This window comes from Mesocricetus auratus, unplaced genomic scaffold, assembly GCF_017639785.1.
Source record: "Mesocricetus auratus isolate SY011 unplaced genomic scaffold, BCM_Maur_2.0 Super-Scaffold_100007, whole genome shotgun sequence".
Taxonomy (NCBI): Eukaryota; Metazoa; Chordata; class Mammalia; order Rodentia; family Cricetidae; genus Mesocricetus; species Mesocricetus auratus.
This window is the reverse complement of record NW_024429191.1, coordinates 73,659,045-73,676,606: the sequence shown is the minus strand read 5'-3', so window position 1 is coordinate 73,676,606 and position 17,562 is coordinate 73,659,045. Positions and strand designations below refer to the sequence as shown.

Below are 17,562 nucleotides of genomic sequence, written 5' to 3'. Positions count from 1 at the left end.
CGCAGGCCTAGAGGGCCGGGGCGGGACGGCAGGGGGGTGGTGGGAGTGATGGAAAGGGAACGAGATCTAGCGCACATCAACAGAGCCCTGCAGACGGCCCCAGAAGGACCTCTACCTTGAGTCCTCTTTACTATTCGCACTAGACCCCAGCTGCCACAGGCAGCCATTCCTGGCATATTTCCCCCTTTGCCTCTTGCTTGTCTGGTCCTCAAGCGTCCCCCACTTAGATGTGGCTGCGAGCAAAGAGCACCTCTCTTACCCCTCCTACTGTGGCAGCGGCGGCGCAAGAGATGAGTCACTTTGTCCCCCTTCACCTCCTTTATAGCTCTGAAACTCTAGAGGGGGAGGGGCTTGGGTTTCCCTGGCTCTGCTGAAAAACATGGCTTTCTGTTCCATAAGGGCGAAGGGGGATGCGGAGGGCGACTTTGGTGAAGTCCCTGGTCTCTAGCTGCAGTAGACGAGGTCGGAGTGAGAGGATTTGTCACACTCTCCGAGGTCATTGGTTGGTTCTACCTCGTTCCACCAGTAGGAGGTGGCTGCTCCCCTGGCATATTCTTCCTTTGCCGGTATCTGGCGTGAGCGGGGTAAGGAAGCGAGGCGCAGCCAGCGCGGCACTAGTGTAGGATCGCGGTGGCTGAAGCAAGATCAAAGATGCCTAGGAACTGTCTTCCGAGAGCATCACAGGTCTGCGTGAGGAAGCCAGTGCTGGCATGCGGACTGGGGGATCCTGAGTCCGTTTGAGAGAAGACCGGGGAGGGGAGGTTATGCAACCGAAGCAGCAGCTAAAGTAGCGGGAGATGCTCCTTTTCCCAACTGCCCGGAGCCCCTTCCTCTCAGTTCAAGGGACAGTGCCTGCCTTCCAAGGGGTGCTCACTACTCCCTGGAGGGTAGGCAGCCGAGCTGCGATAACTGCATAGATAGGGACGGCTCTTAACCTCCGCTCCCAGCCCACAAGCGGACAGAATTCCAGAAACGCCCAGAGGAGCGTAGCAAAGCGAAGGGGAAGGAGTAACACCAGGGGGTCTTAACCAATTCCCAGCCCTGCTCCTTCTCCACCGGTTCTCCCCGAGTTCCCCTTGCAGGTGATGGTCTTCAACACATCTTCAGCACCTGTTGCAGATGTTGGCGCACTTCTGCGGCCGTTTCCCAGGGCACCACGTGGGCGCGGAAGGAGCTGGGCTCAGCCTTCTGTGCCTCCTGGATGAGGCGGTGCATAGGGTAGCCACGCCGTGGGAAGGCCACGTCCCCGCCCGCCAGCAGCCCCATAGGGCAGAAGTCATTTGCACCGTCACCCACGTAGAATAGGCGCTCGAAGTGCACGCCGTCGCGGGCCCGCTCACGCAGGTATTCACTGAGCACCTTGTGCTTGCACATGTTGGCGGGGCAGCGCGAGCAACTGTGCGTGTGGAAGGGCCGCAACGTCAGCAGTCCCCGAGCGTCGGGGCCGGACGGGTTGCTGAAGATGCGGCGGAATAAGCTGTGGTGGCCAGCGGCACGCAGGGCACTCTCCACACCGAAGGTGTTGGCATCCGAAATGAGAATAACCTCGAAGCAGGAGCCCTGTTTGGCTAGGAACTGCAGCAAATCACCCATGCCCGGCGACAGGGGGATGGTTTCGTAGACAGCGCGCAGGTCTCGCGGCCGTACACCCTGCTCACCCAGGTACTTGAAGACGCGTTGCATGTACTCATTATAGTAGCCCTCGCGGTAGGTGGCACGCAGGCTCTCAGGGAGTTGCTGGCCTGGCGCAGCGCGCACGATTGAGTCGTCACTGTTTTCGTCCACGATAGTCTCATCGAAGTCGAAGGTCAGGAGGAAGCGAGGCGCGCCTGGCGCAGCCATCCTGCCGTCCTGGGAGCAGGGGGAAGAGGAGCAGGAGGAGGGGGCAAGCGAGAGGCGGCGCGGCGGGAGCCGGCCGGGGAGAGTCTGGTTAGCGGGCCACAGCCAGGATCGCTGGCACATCCAAGACCTGAGGAGGACCCAAGGCTGGTTAAGCTGGAGATGGAACCAATGTGTGGCCCACACCCCGCCGTCCCTTGCCCGTCTCCCAGTTAATCATGCGGGATCCACAAGCGGGGCATAGTATTCTTGAAGCCAAAGGCTTCATTGGCTTCTGTTTCTGCTGCTCTCATGGGGTCCCTGGGACTTAGCAAAGGTCAGCTTAGAGGAAGGACGAGTAACTTGTCAGGGATCACTCCTTGAAGCTCCTTAACTGGGTTGGAGACTTCTGGTGGCCTGTGTGGTGGGTGCAGGCAATGGTGGGCAAACCTCACACCCGCTGCCCTAACCCAGCAGAGCGGAAAGCTGGATGTCAGCTACACATGCCAGGAAAAGCAGGTTCCGCAGCCTCCTAGGTACTGGTCAGTGAACTAGATTTTAGCCCTTGAAATTACCAGGTAGGAACGCAGACCACACAAGACCCAGGGAGGCACTTTGGGTGCTGCTTCCAGCAAGATGGCACTGGGCAGGGGACTAGGGATAAGACATAGCTCCTCCAGGGAGTTGTAGGGCCCTGTGCTGCTGCTCATTGCTAATCACTTGCCAATTCCCTGGGAAGAACGTGTCAGCGGGTAGGATTTCTGCCAGAGTCCGAAGCAAGCAGGCGGCAGGAGAAGCAATGGGGCTTAGGGAGATGGGAGCCCCCATCGCCAGGCCACGGCATACCTGGGAGACAGGTAGGGGAGAGGAGAGAGAGCAGCAGTGGCTAAAGAGGCAGAGGGAGGAGGGGCAGGCAGCTGTCGGCGCGGGATATGGGGGAGGGGTAGAGTAGACTACTGCCACACAGCGGGAGCTCTAGGTAGCAGGACTTTGGGCAAAGGGAGACTGTCGTGGGAGAGGTTGGGGATACAATGGGAGTATTGGGGTGTAAGAAAGGCAAGCATATGGACACAGCAGGAGCCCCATCTACATGTCCTTGCCACCTCTGTTTGCCAGCAGCTGTATGAAAGGGGCAGAGTGACCATTCTGTAAGTCCTAGAAGATCCACCTTGCCTGCCTCTCCGCATGTGCTTCCTACCCCAACTCATCCACATGGAACCTGGTTTCTCCCCACACAAACACAACCACTTTTTTTTTATTTTGATTTTTTTGGGGGGCGTTTCGAGACAGGGTTTCTCTGTAGTGTTTTGGAGCCTGTCCTGGAACTCACTGGGTAGACCAGGCTTGGTCTGGAACTCACAGAGATCCGCCTGCCTCTGCCTCCCGAGTGCTGGGATTAAAGGCGTGTGCCACCACCGCCGGCTCACTTCTTTCTTTTTATGTATCTCAGGCTGTGTAGCTGAGGATGAACTTGAACTCTGGATCGTTCTGTTTTCCCCACCCCAGTGCTGAGATAACATCATTCCACCAACTGACCAAAACCCAAGCCCTCACCCACCACTACTTCTGGGGTATTGATAACGTTGTAAAACAGAGACAGCTGAAGCCATTTCAGAGTTGGGATTGGAACATGGCTCTCTGACTCCCTAAGAGAACTGTCCCTTCCACTTTATCTCTTTGGTAGTCAGTCCGTGGGATTTCAGTGGCGTAGAATCTCTGTTGTTGAAGATGTAAGGCACCAGGGCCCACACCAGAGAAATTTCCAGGGACTGAGGGCAAATCTGAAAGGGACTGGAGAGCGCCTATCTCAGGGTGGAAACGTTGGGGCTTGAGGCCTCATCCTGAAGGGCTCCCACTTACCCTAGATAGGCAGCGGAGGCCAACAGCTGGAAAACACCCACTCATTGTCAGTGTATTCTCCTGAGCACCCACTTCTGGAAACTTTGCTGGTCTCAAGCTGTCATCCAGAGCTCCTGAAAAACAAAAACCCACAGAAATCCACATCTGTCCATTTGGGGTGTGTTGGCACACACATTTAATCTCAGCACTTGGCAGGGAGGCAGAAGCAAGTAGATCTCTTGAATTTGAGGCCAGCCTGGTCTACACAGTGGGTTCCAGCAGCCAGGGATATGTAGAGACCCTGGCTCAAAAACAAAGTGCCTGCCCACTGGTTTCCCTTTAGCCATTCATGCCTACCCGACTCTACTCCTTCAAGTACACGGGGCACTCCCAGGTTCTCAGCAAAGAGCAAGCTCTTATAAGCACACTTAGACTGGGCGGTGGTGGTGCACACCCTTAATCCCAGCACTCGGGAGGCAGAGGCAGGCGGATCTCTGTGAGTTTGAGGCCAGCCTGGTCTACAGAGTGAGTTCCAGGACAGCCTCCAAAACAATAGAGAAATCCTGTCTCAAAACAAACAAAAAAAGAACCCCCCCAAAAGAAGTACACTTAGGCTCCTTGCTATTAACGTCCCACGTCCCAGGCTTACCAAAGGGCACTCCTGCAGCCAGGTCAGCAGACAGACTAAGGGACATGCTCAAAAGCCACTCACTTGACTGGCGGTGGTGATGCAAGCCTTTAATTCCAACATTTGGGAGACAGAGGCAGGTGATCTCTGGGAGTTCGAGATTAGCCTGGCCTACAAGAACTAGTTCCAGGACAGCTTCCAAAGCCACAGAGAAACCCTGTCTTGAAAAACAAAACAAAACAAAAAAGCCACTCACTTAAAATGGATGAGACTTCAGAAGTAGATCTCAGAGGCTGGTCCAGGGCCTCTTTCTCCAGTATGACCTCTGCTCACACATGAGTAGAGCATGTCATAGTCTACCAATCACCTTTATCCCAATCTCATTCATGGTTCATCAGACCCAAGAAGGCAGAGAACAGAGGGGCTAGCTCACTTCCTAGAGGCTGTATTGCTCAAGCAGTGCAGCACTTGGCTCATGGATAATTCACCACTGTCTAGAGGCTGAGCCCTGGGCTCTACATGAGATATGAGACTTACCTCCAGCACAAGCCCTGGGCTCTACATGAGATATGAGACTTACCTCCAGCACTACCTCGTTCAGGGGTCTCACCAACAGGACAGGCTGAAATCTCTACTAGAGTTTAGGTGACCAGTTCTGATCTTTTGGTTGGGGCCTTCATCAGTGCAGCTATACAGAATACCATCTATAGCTTCTGGTGCCTCCCTACTCGCCTACTTCTGCACCCCTAGGTTGAGAGACCAGGAGGTCAGCCCCTTAAATTTAGAAAGATACAGCTTGGAATTGGAAAGGTACCAGAAAAAGATAGCAAAGATCTGGCTGGCTGCTGCCCTCTAGTGGTGACAATGGGTGGCACATAAATTCTGACTTGTCAAGGTGACGCTCACTCCCTGACCATCCCAGGGCAGCAGAAAAGCAACTGCCTCCCGAATAAACTAGGGTAGGACCAGGGGAACACAGGGTCTGAGACAGTCTTTATAGAGATGCTTCACTGGCTGCCCACACTTCCTTATGGCAAAGTTTTTTCAAAAGAGATAGGAAGCAATGTTTAGTGCCGCCACCCCCCCCCAAACTTACAGCTAGTAACTGGAAGGAAATTAGAGCTCACTAGCAAAAAGTGGCAGTGTCTTTGGAAAGTGAACATTGCTGAGATAGTGGGAGAGAAGGGGATGGGAATGAGGGGCAAGGGGATAGCATGCAAGGGATATTAGGGGAACTGTCCTGGCTGATAAAACCTTTGTCCCAGGACAAGAGTTAGAGGAGAAAGGTTAGGGGTGCCACACCCATTGTAAAAACAATCTCCAAGAGAGGGATAGCTTCAGGGACAGAGAAGCAAGAGACAGATATGAGGATACAAGTGGGTCACCAACAGCTACATAGACACATTTTCTTTCTCTCATTCTTTCCCCTCCTTCCTCCCTCTCATAATCAGGATTGATCACTGGGCTTCACAGGTGTTTTACAGCATGCCCTTAATTCAGTGTTTCTGTTTTGTGTTTTTAACTTGGAGACAGGGTCGCCCAACATGGACTTGAACTCAGCCTCCTGAGCACAGGGATTCCAGGCATGTAACAAATATCCTGCCCTGTTAAGATGAATTCTCATCTCTTAGGGGGGCGGGGAAAGGGTCAACTATTTGCCTGTTTTCCTTTTTAAAAAATTATACTGAGCCGGGCGTTGGTGGCCCACGCCTTTAATCCCAGCACTCGAGAGGCAGAGGCAGGCGGATCTCTGTGAGTTCGAGGCCAGCCTGGTCTACAGAGTGAGTTCCAGGACAGCCTCCAAAGCTACAGAGAAACCCTGTCTCGAAAAACTAAAAAAAAAAAAAAAAATTATACTGATGTTATGCCCAAAACCCATAGCAAGGTGGTGATGGAGCACGCCTTTAATCCCAGCACTCGGGAGGGATCTCTGGGAGTTCGAGACCAGCCTGGTCAACAAGAGCGAGTTCCAGGACAGCCTCCAAAGTCACAGAGAAACCCTGCCTCAAACCTCCCACCAAAAAAATCCTGTATGGCACCCGAGTCTCCTGTGGAAAGGGGGACAGAATCTGAGTTTCTTCAGCATGCTAGAGCAGGGAAAGCAGGCAGATTTTCTGGGGTGGAAGGTATTCCTTTTTTTTTTTTTGGTTTTTGGAGACAGGATTTCTCTGTGGCTTTGGAGGTTGTCACTGTAGACCAAGCTGGCCTTGAACTCTGAGATCCGCCTGCCTTTGCCTCCTGAATGCTGGGATTAAAGGCGGGTGCCACCAACGCCCAGCCGGTAATTCTTTTCTAGTCCCATGTAAGATCAACTTTTGTATCCCTGATCCCATATATCACAGGCTTGTAGTCTGCTCCCCCCCCCCCTTGACACAAATTCTCAAGTTAAATCTGTGAGAATATGGGGTAAGGGTTTGTATATGTGTGTGGGATCTGTATTGACATAAGCTCTAAGCATGAAATTCTCCTAATGGGGGAGAGGGTAGAGCCCATGGGAAAGTTTGGGGAGTTTTCCATAAGAAATATGCAGGCTGAGAGTGGGGGTGAGGACTTCAGAAATACCACAGTAACAAGTCCTCTCTGCTCCAAGAGTAAGTATATACATCACTCGAAATCAGATCGGACAGTTAAGCCGGGATTCTTGCCCCTAACACTCCCAACTTCACGAACCCCTTTCTTGTTCATTAACCCTTAATAGGAAAAAAAAAGATGCCCAGAGAGGTCTGGCTATCATCATGGGCATCACACAGCCTCACACACAGGATTAGAACCAGGGGTCTTGTGGGGAAACTATCGGAATCTCCCTCCTCGTCTGCTCCAGAGACTGTTATGTTCCCTGTCCTAGCCAGCTAGGGAGTAATGATCTATGCCCTGGTGCCAGTGAGGAATCTGGGACTAGGCGTCGCCTCTGGGATCCCTTGCCTGGGTAGACAAGCAGAGGTTGATCTTCACTGGGTAGGGGCAGGGAGATGGCAGCTGCCGGTGGGGTAGCAAGAGAGATATTTTTAGAGGTGACTGGAAAGCAGGCACTCTGGCACACCCCCAGCTGGCGGGCACTTCGCTCTGATGCGGGCGGGGGGTGCGCAGCTCCGGGGAGAAGGGAGGACTTGTGGGTGGCGGAGAGCTATGATAGTCCCCGGAGATGAAGGGACACTGGGCACCATGAACCTGGGAAAGAAGGGGGGCTCAGTTCACTGCCCCAGGGATTACCCCACCACCAAGCGCATGAAACAAACTCCATACAGCCCCCACCCCAACACTGACATCGCGGTCCCCCCCGAAGCCCAAGACTCAGGCGGGCAGTGGCGGCGGCGCTGTCTGTCCCGGTTGAGTTCGGAGTAAAAGTAGTGGGAAGGGGGCTAGTTAAGGGCTTTAGGGGCAGGATGGAGCAAGGGGTGCTTACGGGAATTGGGGGGGACGCGGTCTTATCCACCCCCAGATTTCTGAGCTCCGGCTCACGCGTCCCTCCAGTCCCAATGGACCGTGGATGATGTGCTTCTGTTCCGTCCCTTCCACCTGCTCCCCATCCCCGGGGCTGCCGCCGCGTCCCCTTTAAATGCCGGGGAGCCAGAGCCCTAGCCGCGGCGGGCGCTGCGGCAGCCGCAGCACCCGGGCCCACCGCAGTCCCCGCACGTCATAAGCGTCCAGCCAATCACCGAGGCGCCGGCGCACATCAAAGGGGCGGGCTTCCCACGGGCCACGCCTCCCGGCTGTCCCCGCGGCAGCGCGAACGGCGGAGGGACTGGGCGGGCTGGACGGGTGAAGCGTGGCGCGTCCCGTCCGAGGAGCGTGGGCGCGGGGCACCCTCTGCGTGTGCGTGGCACGTGCGTGAGTCGCTGTCACATTCCCCGCCTCCTGCCGGGCTCTGCGTGGGGATTCTGCACGCAGCGCGTCCGCCGCCCGCCAGTTCGCCTTGTCGCGGAGCTCCGCCGGACAGCTCGGTGACCGGAACCGCTGAACAGCACGCCGCCAGCGTGCGACGAGATCGGTGTCTTCTGCCCTTCCGGGAGGAGCCACGGCGTCCCGCCGAGTCCTCGGAACCCTGTCCCCTGATCACTGCTGGCCGGGGGATTCTCCCATCCAGCACTGCATAAACACGGAGTTGGAGAGCCAACTCGGTGCATAACGGTGCAGATAAAACCCTCGCTTTCCCCTAAGTCCCGAGAATGCGTTCCTGGCCCCATGCCGCTATCCCGTCCTGGGGCGATTTCCCGTCTTTCCTAGCCCTTAGATTATAATCAGGAGAGAAGAGGTAAAAACCTGGGTTTCCTGAGCCTGTGCTATGAAACCCAGCACTTGACCAGGAGACAATTTTTCCAAGAGTTCAAGCACAAGAACACCTCACTTCTGTCACGGAACAGGGTCTATGGGTGAGAAGTAGATGCATCCAGACCTAAATCTTCCTCTGGTTCCTGCTCCTGCAGCAAAGCCAGTCAACAAATTTCGGTGAATTCTGTGCAGGACAGGGGAGGGGGCTGGCACCTAAATACCAGTGTTTCGTGCTTCCAAAGACATCGGATAGGCAGAAAACTTGGCAACATGATCAACCATCCCATCCTTCAAACCCTTGATGACTTCCCCATTGTCCCTGCTCCCTAAACTGCCACCACCCCCTTCACCTTCTGTAACCCTGATGCTTGCTGAGTGAGGTTAGGTTAGAGATCTAGCAGGTACCACTGTATTCCTTCCACCGTATCCTGGCAGTTTCCTTGTTTGGCTCTGTATTGTTTTGGAGCCTGTCCTAGAGCTCGCTCTGTAGACCAGGCTGGTCTCGAACTCACAGAGATCCTCCTGCCTCTGCCCCCCAAGTGCTGGGATTAAAGGGGTGCGCCACCAAGGTGGGTCTGGATCTCTTTTTTAAATTCTTTTTTTACTTTTGGTTTTTCGAGACAGGGTTTCTCTGTATTGTCTTGGAGGCTGTCCTGGAACTCGCTTGGTAGTCCAGGCTGGTCTGGAACTCACAGAGATCCGCCTGCCTCTGCCTCCCGAGTGCTGGGATTAAAGGCGTGCGCCACCAACGCCCCTCTGGGGCTGGATCTCTTATAGCTTGTGCTGACCTCACCTTACCTATCCTAGACCTGGCCCCGAACTCCTAATCCTCCTGCCTTCACTTCCCTTTTGGTGAATTACTTGAGTCACAACCCCTCTGCAATCCTTCCTCTTGCAGAGGCAGCTTGGTCCCCACACCCTGCCTCAAAACAGCTCTCAGTGGCTGCGTTGTCTTTCTTGTTCTCTGCACAGCAATGCCCTACCCTTTGAGACAGTTTCTTGTGGGCCAGGTTAGTCTGGAACGTGCTATATAGTCCAGAATGACCTTCAGCTGCTGATCTGCCTCCACCTGCCGGGTGTTGGGATTTAAAGACATGTGCCACATTCCCTTCCTTATACCAGTAGCGGCTGTGCTCACGGAGCAGCGGGTAGGTGTTGGAAAGATTTGAACGTGTGTCACCAAGTGGTGCCAGTCAAGCCTGTGAGGAAATGAAGTTACCGAGCTTGCCCAGGGCCATCCAGTGGAGAGATGGTCGGGCCGGGCTTCCGAGCTGCCTTACCCGTGACCTCATACTGAGCCACCCATCCGATGGCAGCCGCCCCTCCACTCCTTTTAAGTAAACAGGGCAGGACCGTGTTTGTCTTTTGTTGTTTCCTTTTTCGTTTGTTTGTTTGTTTTTCTTTCTAGACAGGCAGGGTTTCTCTGTGTACTCTGGCTGTCTTGGAACTCATTCTGTAGACAAGGCTGGCCTTGAACTCAGAGATCCTCCCACCTTTGCCTCCCTAGTGCTGGCATTAAAGATGTGTGCCACCACTGCCTGATTTGTGCTTGTCTTATTTAGCACCGTGTCCTAGGCCCTAGGATACGGACTAGACACTGACACTCTGTGTAGGCCTTAGATGTTTGTTGTTGGGTGCTGTCTTGGAAAAAAATCCCGATCCTCTGGTGCAGTTTCAGCCTCGTCTCCAAATTCACTGATAAGGTCAGGGATTGCTGGTAGGTGACTTTTCTCCACTAGTGACCTCAAGTCCAGGCACCAGAGACGCGTCAGCACAGGGTGCAAGTTCCTGCTCCCTATCAGTTTCACTTTAGGACTTGGGTCACCTGACTTGACAGCTTGTGGGGTGGAGAGTCATCTGAGGTGACAGAGCTTGCTCAAGTCTCTGGTGACCTTTGACTCAGGTGGCTAGAGCTGAGCTTTCCAGCTGGTCCTCGGGGAGAGGCTGAGTCACCTGCGCAAGGTTCTAGTGGTAGAGCCAAGAAGCCAGGACTCTAAGGTCACAAACTGCTCTTCAGGTGGCCTTGCAGTAGGAAGGAATGAATAGTTCAGTTCACATGGCCCACCTGGGAGAGGAGGACCATTAATGTTTCCAGGAACCATCCGGGTGTTGGTTATTTAGTATTTTCAGTTTTACAGAGACAGAAACCCAGGGACATTAAGAAAGTGCCTTGCCGGGCGTTGGTGGCGCACGCCTTTAATCCCAGCACTGGGGAGGCAGAGGCAGGTGGATCTCTGTGAGTTGGAGTCCAGACTGGTCTACAGAGCGAGTTCCAGGACAGCCTCCAAAGCCACAGAGAAACCCTGTCTCGAAAAACCAAAAAAAAAAAAAAGTGCCTTGCCCTATGTGGCAAATGTAGGTGGTCAGATGTGGATCTGTACTCATGGCGAAGCCATAGAGGAATAAGATGGGACCCTGAGTGACCTGGGGACAGGTGATAGTGGGCCCAGGTGAGAGATGTGACCTGGTGTGTCTCATTCAGACAGTTTCGAGCTGCCATGTGTGTGCTGGGAATTGAACCAGGGTCCTCTGGAAGAACAGTCATTGCTCTTTTTTGTTTGTTTGTTTGTTTTTTCGAGACAGGGTTTCTCTGTGGCTTTTGAGGATGTCCTGGACTGACTCTATAAACCAGGCTGGCCTGGAACTCACAGAGATCTGCCTGCCTCTGCCTCCCAAATGCTGGGATTAAAGGCGTGGGCCACCAACGCCCGGCCAGTCAGGGCTCTTAACATCACCAACTGCATTCTTTTTGTTTTTGTTTTTTGTTTTTCTCTGTGGCTTTGGAGGCTGTCCTGGAACTAGCTCTTGTAGACCAGGTTGGTCTCGGAACTCACAGAGATCTGTCTGCTTCTGCCTCCTGAGTGCTGGGCTTAAAGGCGTGCACCACCAACTGCATTGTTAACATAAGTGCCCTGTTCTAGTACAAAAACCAAAACAACAACAAAAAGCGGTGGCCCTGGGGATAGGAAGATGAAGGAAGGCTTGTTTGTGTTCTTTTTCTTTTTGTTTTCTCTGTCTCTCTCTATGTATGTAAGTAGGGCAAGCCAGACTTCTAGTCACTGGTCAGCTGAGGCTGACCTAGAACTCCTGGTCCTCCCTCCTTTATGTACCCATGCCTCATGCTGGGACAACAGCATTGTATCTGGCAGAAGGCTGATCTTGAATGAAGCACTTGCTTTTCTGAACACACTTGGACCTATTAGTTTTGTTGTTTGCTTACTTACTTGGTTTTTTAAGACAGGGTTTCTCAGTGTAGCCCTGGCTGTCTTGGAAAACTCTCTGTAGACCAGGCTGGTATCAAATTCAGAGGGCCCCCTGCCTCTGCCTTCCTGGTGATGGGATTAAAGGCGTACACTACCACAACCCACATTAGTTTTGTTTTGTTTTGTTTTGTTTTGAGATAAGGTCTAACTACAGAGCCCTGGCTGTCCTGGAACTCACTGTGCAGATGAGGCTGGCCTGGAACTCCAAGAGATAAACCTGTCTCTGCCTCCGGAGCACCAGGATTAAAGGTGGAGCACCAGGATTAAAGGCGTGTGCTGCCCTACCCTTTCCCAGCTCCTATTAATTATTAAGTTGGACACTGTGAGATTCAATATCCTTTAAGAGTCTGTCGGTGGTAGCACACACCTTTAATCCCAGCTCTTGGGAGGCAGAGGCAGGTGAATCTCTGTGAGTTAGAGAACAGCCTGGTCTTCAAAGAGAGTTCCAGGACAGTCTCCAAATTTACAGAGAAACCCTGTTTTGAAAAAAAAGAACCACCACCACCAAAAACCCCTTAAGTTCTGGCTTCTAGAACAGCCTGACTAGGAATGAAGACATCTGCTTTCAACCTTGTGTGCCATCAGGCATGTGGCTCCCTTTGAACCTTGTTTTCTTCCCAACTGGGGAGGATTATCAAGATCTTGCAGGTTTAAAGGGCTGGCTGTTAGTTAATGGAGACCAGATAGTGAGCCTTAAGGGTTCCTCCTGGGGCATCTGGAGACTACACAGCTCCCTGGAACCCTAAGATCCCAGTCAGGTCCAGAGGGCACGGGCAGGAGCAGAGCATGGATGGGTGGGGTGCCCTCCTCGGCACAGGCACCAGCCTGCCTAGTCACCTGCGTCCAAAGCCCCAGGAGGGCACGGCAAAGAGCATTTTTTAAATATTCTGGCCTGAGTCTCTGGGCTCACCCAAACATGCAGGAGCCTGTCTGCTGCCCTGTGGCACTTGGGGCATTCCATAAGTCTGCCCCCTACCTCTGGCTCCAAGGAGAAGATTCAGTCAGTTTTCATGACTGTGGCTTGTGTAAGCCTAGACACTGTGTGGTTCTAACAAAACTTGGCGAACCTGTCTGATTTTGAATTGCCCTTCTGTGGATCCAAATAGGCTGTTCCATGCCCACTGGTCCACAGAGGAATTGGGCAACAGCACAGTACAGGTCAGAGCTCTGATCTTCAAAACCAGAAGCTGGGAACAGTGTGTGTTCTGTTATCCGTGCATCACAACCCTGCTGTGCTCATTTGTGATCTAATTTTTTTTTTAAACAAAAACTCAGGGGGTGGAGATATGGCTCAGTGGTTAGCAATTAAGAGCACTGCCTGTTCGTTCAGAGGACCTGGGTTGATTCCCAGCACCCACATAATGGCTCATGATTATCTGTAACTCCAAGCTTTGGTCTTCACAGGACCCAGACATGGTGCACAGATATATGTGTAGGCAAAACATCCATACTCATAAAAATAAAAACAGACGAATATTTACTGTAAGGGGCACTGGGGAGATATCCAATAGGATATAGACACTGTCCTAGCGCAGCTTATGGTCTGGAGGAGAGTGGGGGAGAAAACAGGCCTTTCAAAAGAGTGTCAGGGAAAGCCAGGCCTAGTGTCACAGGTCTGTAAATCTGAGGCAGGATGATGGAAAGTTCGAGGCCCAGCAGGCTATTACAGAAAACTTAAGGCTGGCTTGGGTAACTTAGCAAGATCCTGTTTCCAAACCAAAATAAATGTGAAAGTTCTGGGAAGCTGGATGTGGTCGCGTGTGTCTAAGTCCAGCCCTTGGGACTTGGAGGGGCAGACAGTCAAGGCCATTCTACTTTTTTTTCATTTTGTTTTGTTTTTCAAGACAGGGTTTCTCTGTGTAGCCCTGACAGTTCTGGAACTCACAGAGATCTGCCTGCCTCTGCCTCCTGAGTGCTGAGATCAAAGTGTGTGTCAAGACAGGGCGGCGGCGCACGCCTTTGGGTCCAGCACTAGGGGAGGCGGAGGCAGGTGGATCTCTGAATTTGGGGCCAGCCTGGTCTACAGAGTGAATTCCAGGACAGCTAAGGATTCACAAAAAAATCCCTGTCTCAACAGCTCCCCCTCCACTCAAGAATAATAAACAAACAAACTAATAAGGGCAGTTGTAAAATGAATATATAAGTTCAAGGTCATTTGTGGGGACACCAGACCTTGAGCAGAGACCCACTTCCCCTTCGGCCTGGGAGTAGGCAGCTGTAAGACAATGTTTACTAAAAACATGTTTACTAAAAACAATACAATGCCTGGGGCAATAAGTCCCTGGAAAAGGCCTGCCCACGGAAACCGCCCTGACCTCAACCTTATCCAAAGACTAACCACCTCTTCTGACACACCCAGATCAGATTTTGGTGTCAGAGCAGAACCAGCCAGGGTAGAGGAGAGAGCAGAAGGTTCTCTGGTGGGAGCCTTTCTTAGGAAGTTTTCTTGAGCCTTTTTGGGGCCTGCTTAAAGTTTTCTTTACATTGTTGAACGAGTCTCTGTGTTGTCAATCCCTGACACCCTCGCCACATTCTCGGACACAGGCTGCGCGGCAGACGCGACAGTCATTCTCAGCTACTTAGTGTGTTTGAGGCCAGCCTGGGTTATTACAGGAAAGTCTCAAAAGTGGGAGGAGGGCTGAGCAGGGGAATAGCTCAAAGGTAAAGTACTTAGCATATGCAAGGACCTGTGCTCAATGCAGGGGGTGGGTGGGTGGGGGATTCTCAGAATAGAACAGCTAGCTAAGCTGCTGTTGCCCCCCCCAGGGGACTTCTATGTCATCTGTGCCTCAGCAGGTCCAAAAACTGGCACCTGAGGGGCCCTCTAGGAGTCAGAGACCCATCATTCAAGAAGTGGGTCCCTGGCTTCGGATACTTGTGCTGCTGTAAAATGGACGCGCTGTTACCCTGCTCACTTGACCAGTAAGATGGGGCGAGAGAACTGGTGTGGAGGGATTGCTCCAAGCAGCCCCACACACTTCTCTGGCGCGGCTACGCCCAGGGCACACTGCCTGTTCATACATTCTTCACTAGTCAGATCTCAAGAAGACGTTAACGCTCAGGGATTTGCCTCTCCTGGGCTGACCTACAGGCTAGAGACACACAGGGGAAGCTTTGCTTTTCAATTTAAGTTTTGATTAATTCTGTGTGTGGGGCTCAGGTCTCTCTATGAAGACCAGGCTGGCCTCATCTCCCAGAAGTCTGCCTGCCTCTGCCTCCCCAGTGCTGGGGCTAAGGTGTGCACCACCATACATGCAGCTACGAAGCTCTTGCTTTTTTGCTTGCTTACCCTCACTCTCAGTGACTGGAAAGTTCATCTGGCCCATTGGCATTGCTCTGCTGGTAACAGAGCCCACTTCTAGACTCAAACGTGGACCGGAAACCAGCAGCTCTTTAGGACCTCCCTGGGACTCCAGCACCAGATCTGGCCTCTCCATCGGGAGACAGCCATTGTGGGACCATTCAGACCAGAGTCTGGAAGCCTCTCTAGAAAATCCCTTTTAAATACATTTATTAGTTCATCCTACCAGTGCTGCTCCCTTGATAACACTGACTAAGACACATTTCTTTCCACTAGTGCCTTCACACCCTTCCAGCTTGTCACTGAGAAGTGTCACCTCTTGGGGAGTTAGTCCCCATGGTCCTCTCGGTGCTTGGGTTCCTTGAAATGTCAGGAATTCACAACCACTTTTGCCCACTTTCAGTTATTTTTTTAAAGATTTATTTATTATGTATACAGTATTCTGTCTGCATGTATGCCTCCAGGCCAGGAGAGGGCACCAGATCTCATTACAGATGGTTGTGAGCCACTATATGGTTGCTGGGAACTGAACTCAGGACCTCTGGAAGAGCAGTCAGTGCTCTTAACCTCTGAGCCATCTCTCCAGCCCATTCTTTCAGTTATTTGAAGGTACTTGCTGCAAGGCGCTAGCCTGGGTTTAGGACTGAAGGAAGCTCACCCTGCTCACTTCCAAGATCAGCGCTTCTTAGTATCTCTGCATGTATTTTCCTGGTGTGTAATAACTCCACAGCATGCAGGGCCCTTCATAGTATTACTCTCAGGGTATCTGACATGCCCAATAGAGGCTCGATAAATGTTGGGACAGTAAGATGGCTCAGTGTATAAGTGCCCACTGAGCAAGTCTAGCGACCTGAGTTTGATCCCCTGAACCCACAGTTGAAGGAGAGAACTGAATCCCACAAGTTGTCTTCTGATCTTGACATGCTTGGTGTGTGTGCACAAGCAAATTATGTCCCTGAGAGTAGACACAAATCAGACAATTAAAACAGGGCCAGGTGAGCCGGGTGTTGGTGGCGCATGCCTTTAATCCCAGCACTCGGTGTAAGCGTTTCGGGATGGGTTGGGACAGGATGGAACAGGAGTGGATCAGGTATTCTGGCACTCGGGAGTCACAGAATACTGAGTGTTACACAGCTCAGGTGGAAAGGTATCCTGGACCTTGGGAGCCAAGGATACTGAGTGTTACACAGCTCAGGCAGAAAGGTATCCTGGAGCTCGGGAGCCAAGGACCACCACAGGCTGCAGTAAGCTTGGCAGCTTACAGCCTTGCCTCAGAGAAAGGCTTCTCTGGTGTATCAGCTCCGCTCTGGCAGGACAGGGTCTTCCAGCTGGGGATGTTCGCCTAGTGTAGCAGTTTTGCTAGGCAGAAGGTTTCTCAGGCGAAGTTGCTACAGTTCAGCTCTGCTCCTGGAGAGCTGAGAGCGGGGAGCCGGGAGCCAGGAGCAGAGTGTAACAACTCCGCTTTGCCAAGGAAGGTTTCCCAGGCAAGTGTTACAGCGCTGCTCGCTCTGCTCTGCTCTGCCCAGGGTTGCCTCTGCTTGCTCTGTTCTGCCCAGGGTTGCCTCTGCTCTGTCGCCGCCACAAAAGAAGATCTTCACCCAAAGCTCATCCAAAGGGGTTTATTGGAAGGCAGCTGGACCAGCCAAGCTGAATATACACAGGGTTTATATAGGGATTCTTGGGGTTGGGGAAGTTTTTCCAGAGTAGGGATTGGTCCGATTTCAGTGCTGAGCTCAGATTGGCTAGAGCTCTGCTCCGGGATTGGTTACTTTTTTACACAGGATTAGGGTCAGATTTGGCTCTGGTTTCAGGGCCAAAGTGTGTTTCTTTCTCTGGTCCTTTTTAGCCTTTTGGCTCCAATTTTAGGGCCAGGGTACATTTCTTTCACTGACTCTGATTCCAGGGACAAAGTGTGTTCCTTTGGCACTGGTTTTAGGGTCAGGGTACATTTCTTTGGTTGTGGTTGCAGGGCCAAAGTGTGTTTCTTTGGCTCTGCTCAGGGTGTGTTTCTTTGACTGGTCCCTTTTCCCTACACTCGGGAGGCAGAGGCAGGCGGATCTCTGTGAGTTCTCGGCCAGCCTGGTCTACAAGAGCAAGTTCCGGAACAGGCTCCAAAGCTCCAAAACAATACAGAGAAACCCTGTCTCAAAAAACAAAAAACAAACAAACAAACAAAAAAAAACCAGGGCCAGGCATGGTAACATGTGCCTCAAATTCTAGCACTGGGGAGGCAGGGATAGGTGGATCTCTATGAGTTCAAAGCCAGCTTGATCTACAAAATGAGTTCCAGGCCAGCCAAGGCTACACAGTGAGATACACTCTCAAAACAAAAGTAAAATAAATTATATACACATAAGAAATTGTCAAATAACTAAATTAATAAAAAATCAAATCATCTTGTTTAAAAATTAAAAATACCTATTGCCTGAACAACTGGAAGATTC

At 52.2% G+C, this 17,562-nt stretch overlaps 1 protein-coding gene across 5 annotated transcripts; it reads right to left on the bottom strand.

Moving 5' to 3' along the window:
- Positions 1-303: 303 nt before the first annotated feature.
- On the bottom strand, positions 304-8,007 carry Phospho1 (phosphoethanolamine/phosphocholine phosphatase 1). 5 transcript variants are annotated; one of them, XM_040749553.1, is made up of 4 exons: positions 7,689-8,007; positions 3,679-3,791; positions 2,543-2,664; positions 304-1,969 (listed from the first exon to the last, which is right to left on the bottom strand). In XM_040749553.1, exons 2-4 carry the CDS (start codon positions 3,721-3,723, stop codon positions 1,093-1,095), a joined length of 1,044 nt encoding a protein of 347 aa, XP_040605487.1. In that variant the 5' UTR covers positions 3,724-3,791; positions 7,689-8,007; the 3' UTR covers positions 304-1,092. The 5 variants fall into 5 exon arrangements, with proteins under 5 accessions (XP_040605487.1, XP_040605486.1, XP_005075925.1 ...); XM_040749552.1 differs by lacking the exon at positions 7,689-8,007 and adding an exon at positions 4,307-5,343; XM_005075868.4 differs by lacking the exon at positions 2,543-2,664 and having other exon boundaries at positions 304-1,851; positions 7,689-7,977.
- Between the last annotated feature and the right edge of the window lie 9,555 nt (positions 8,008-17,562).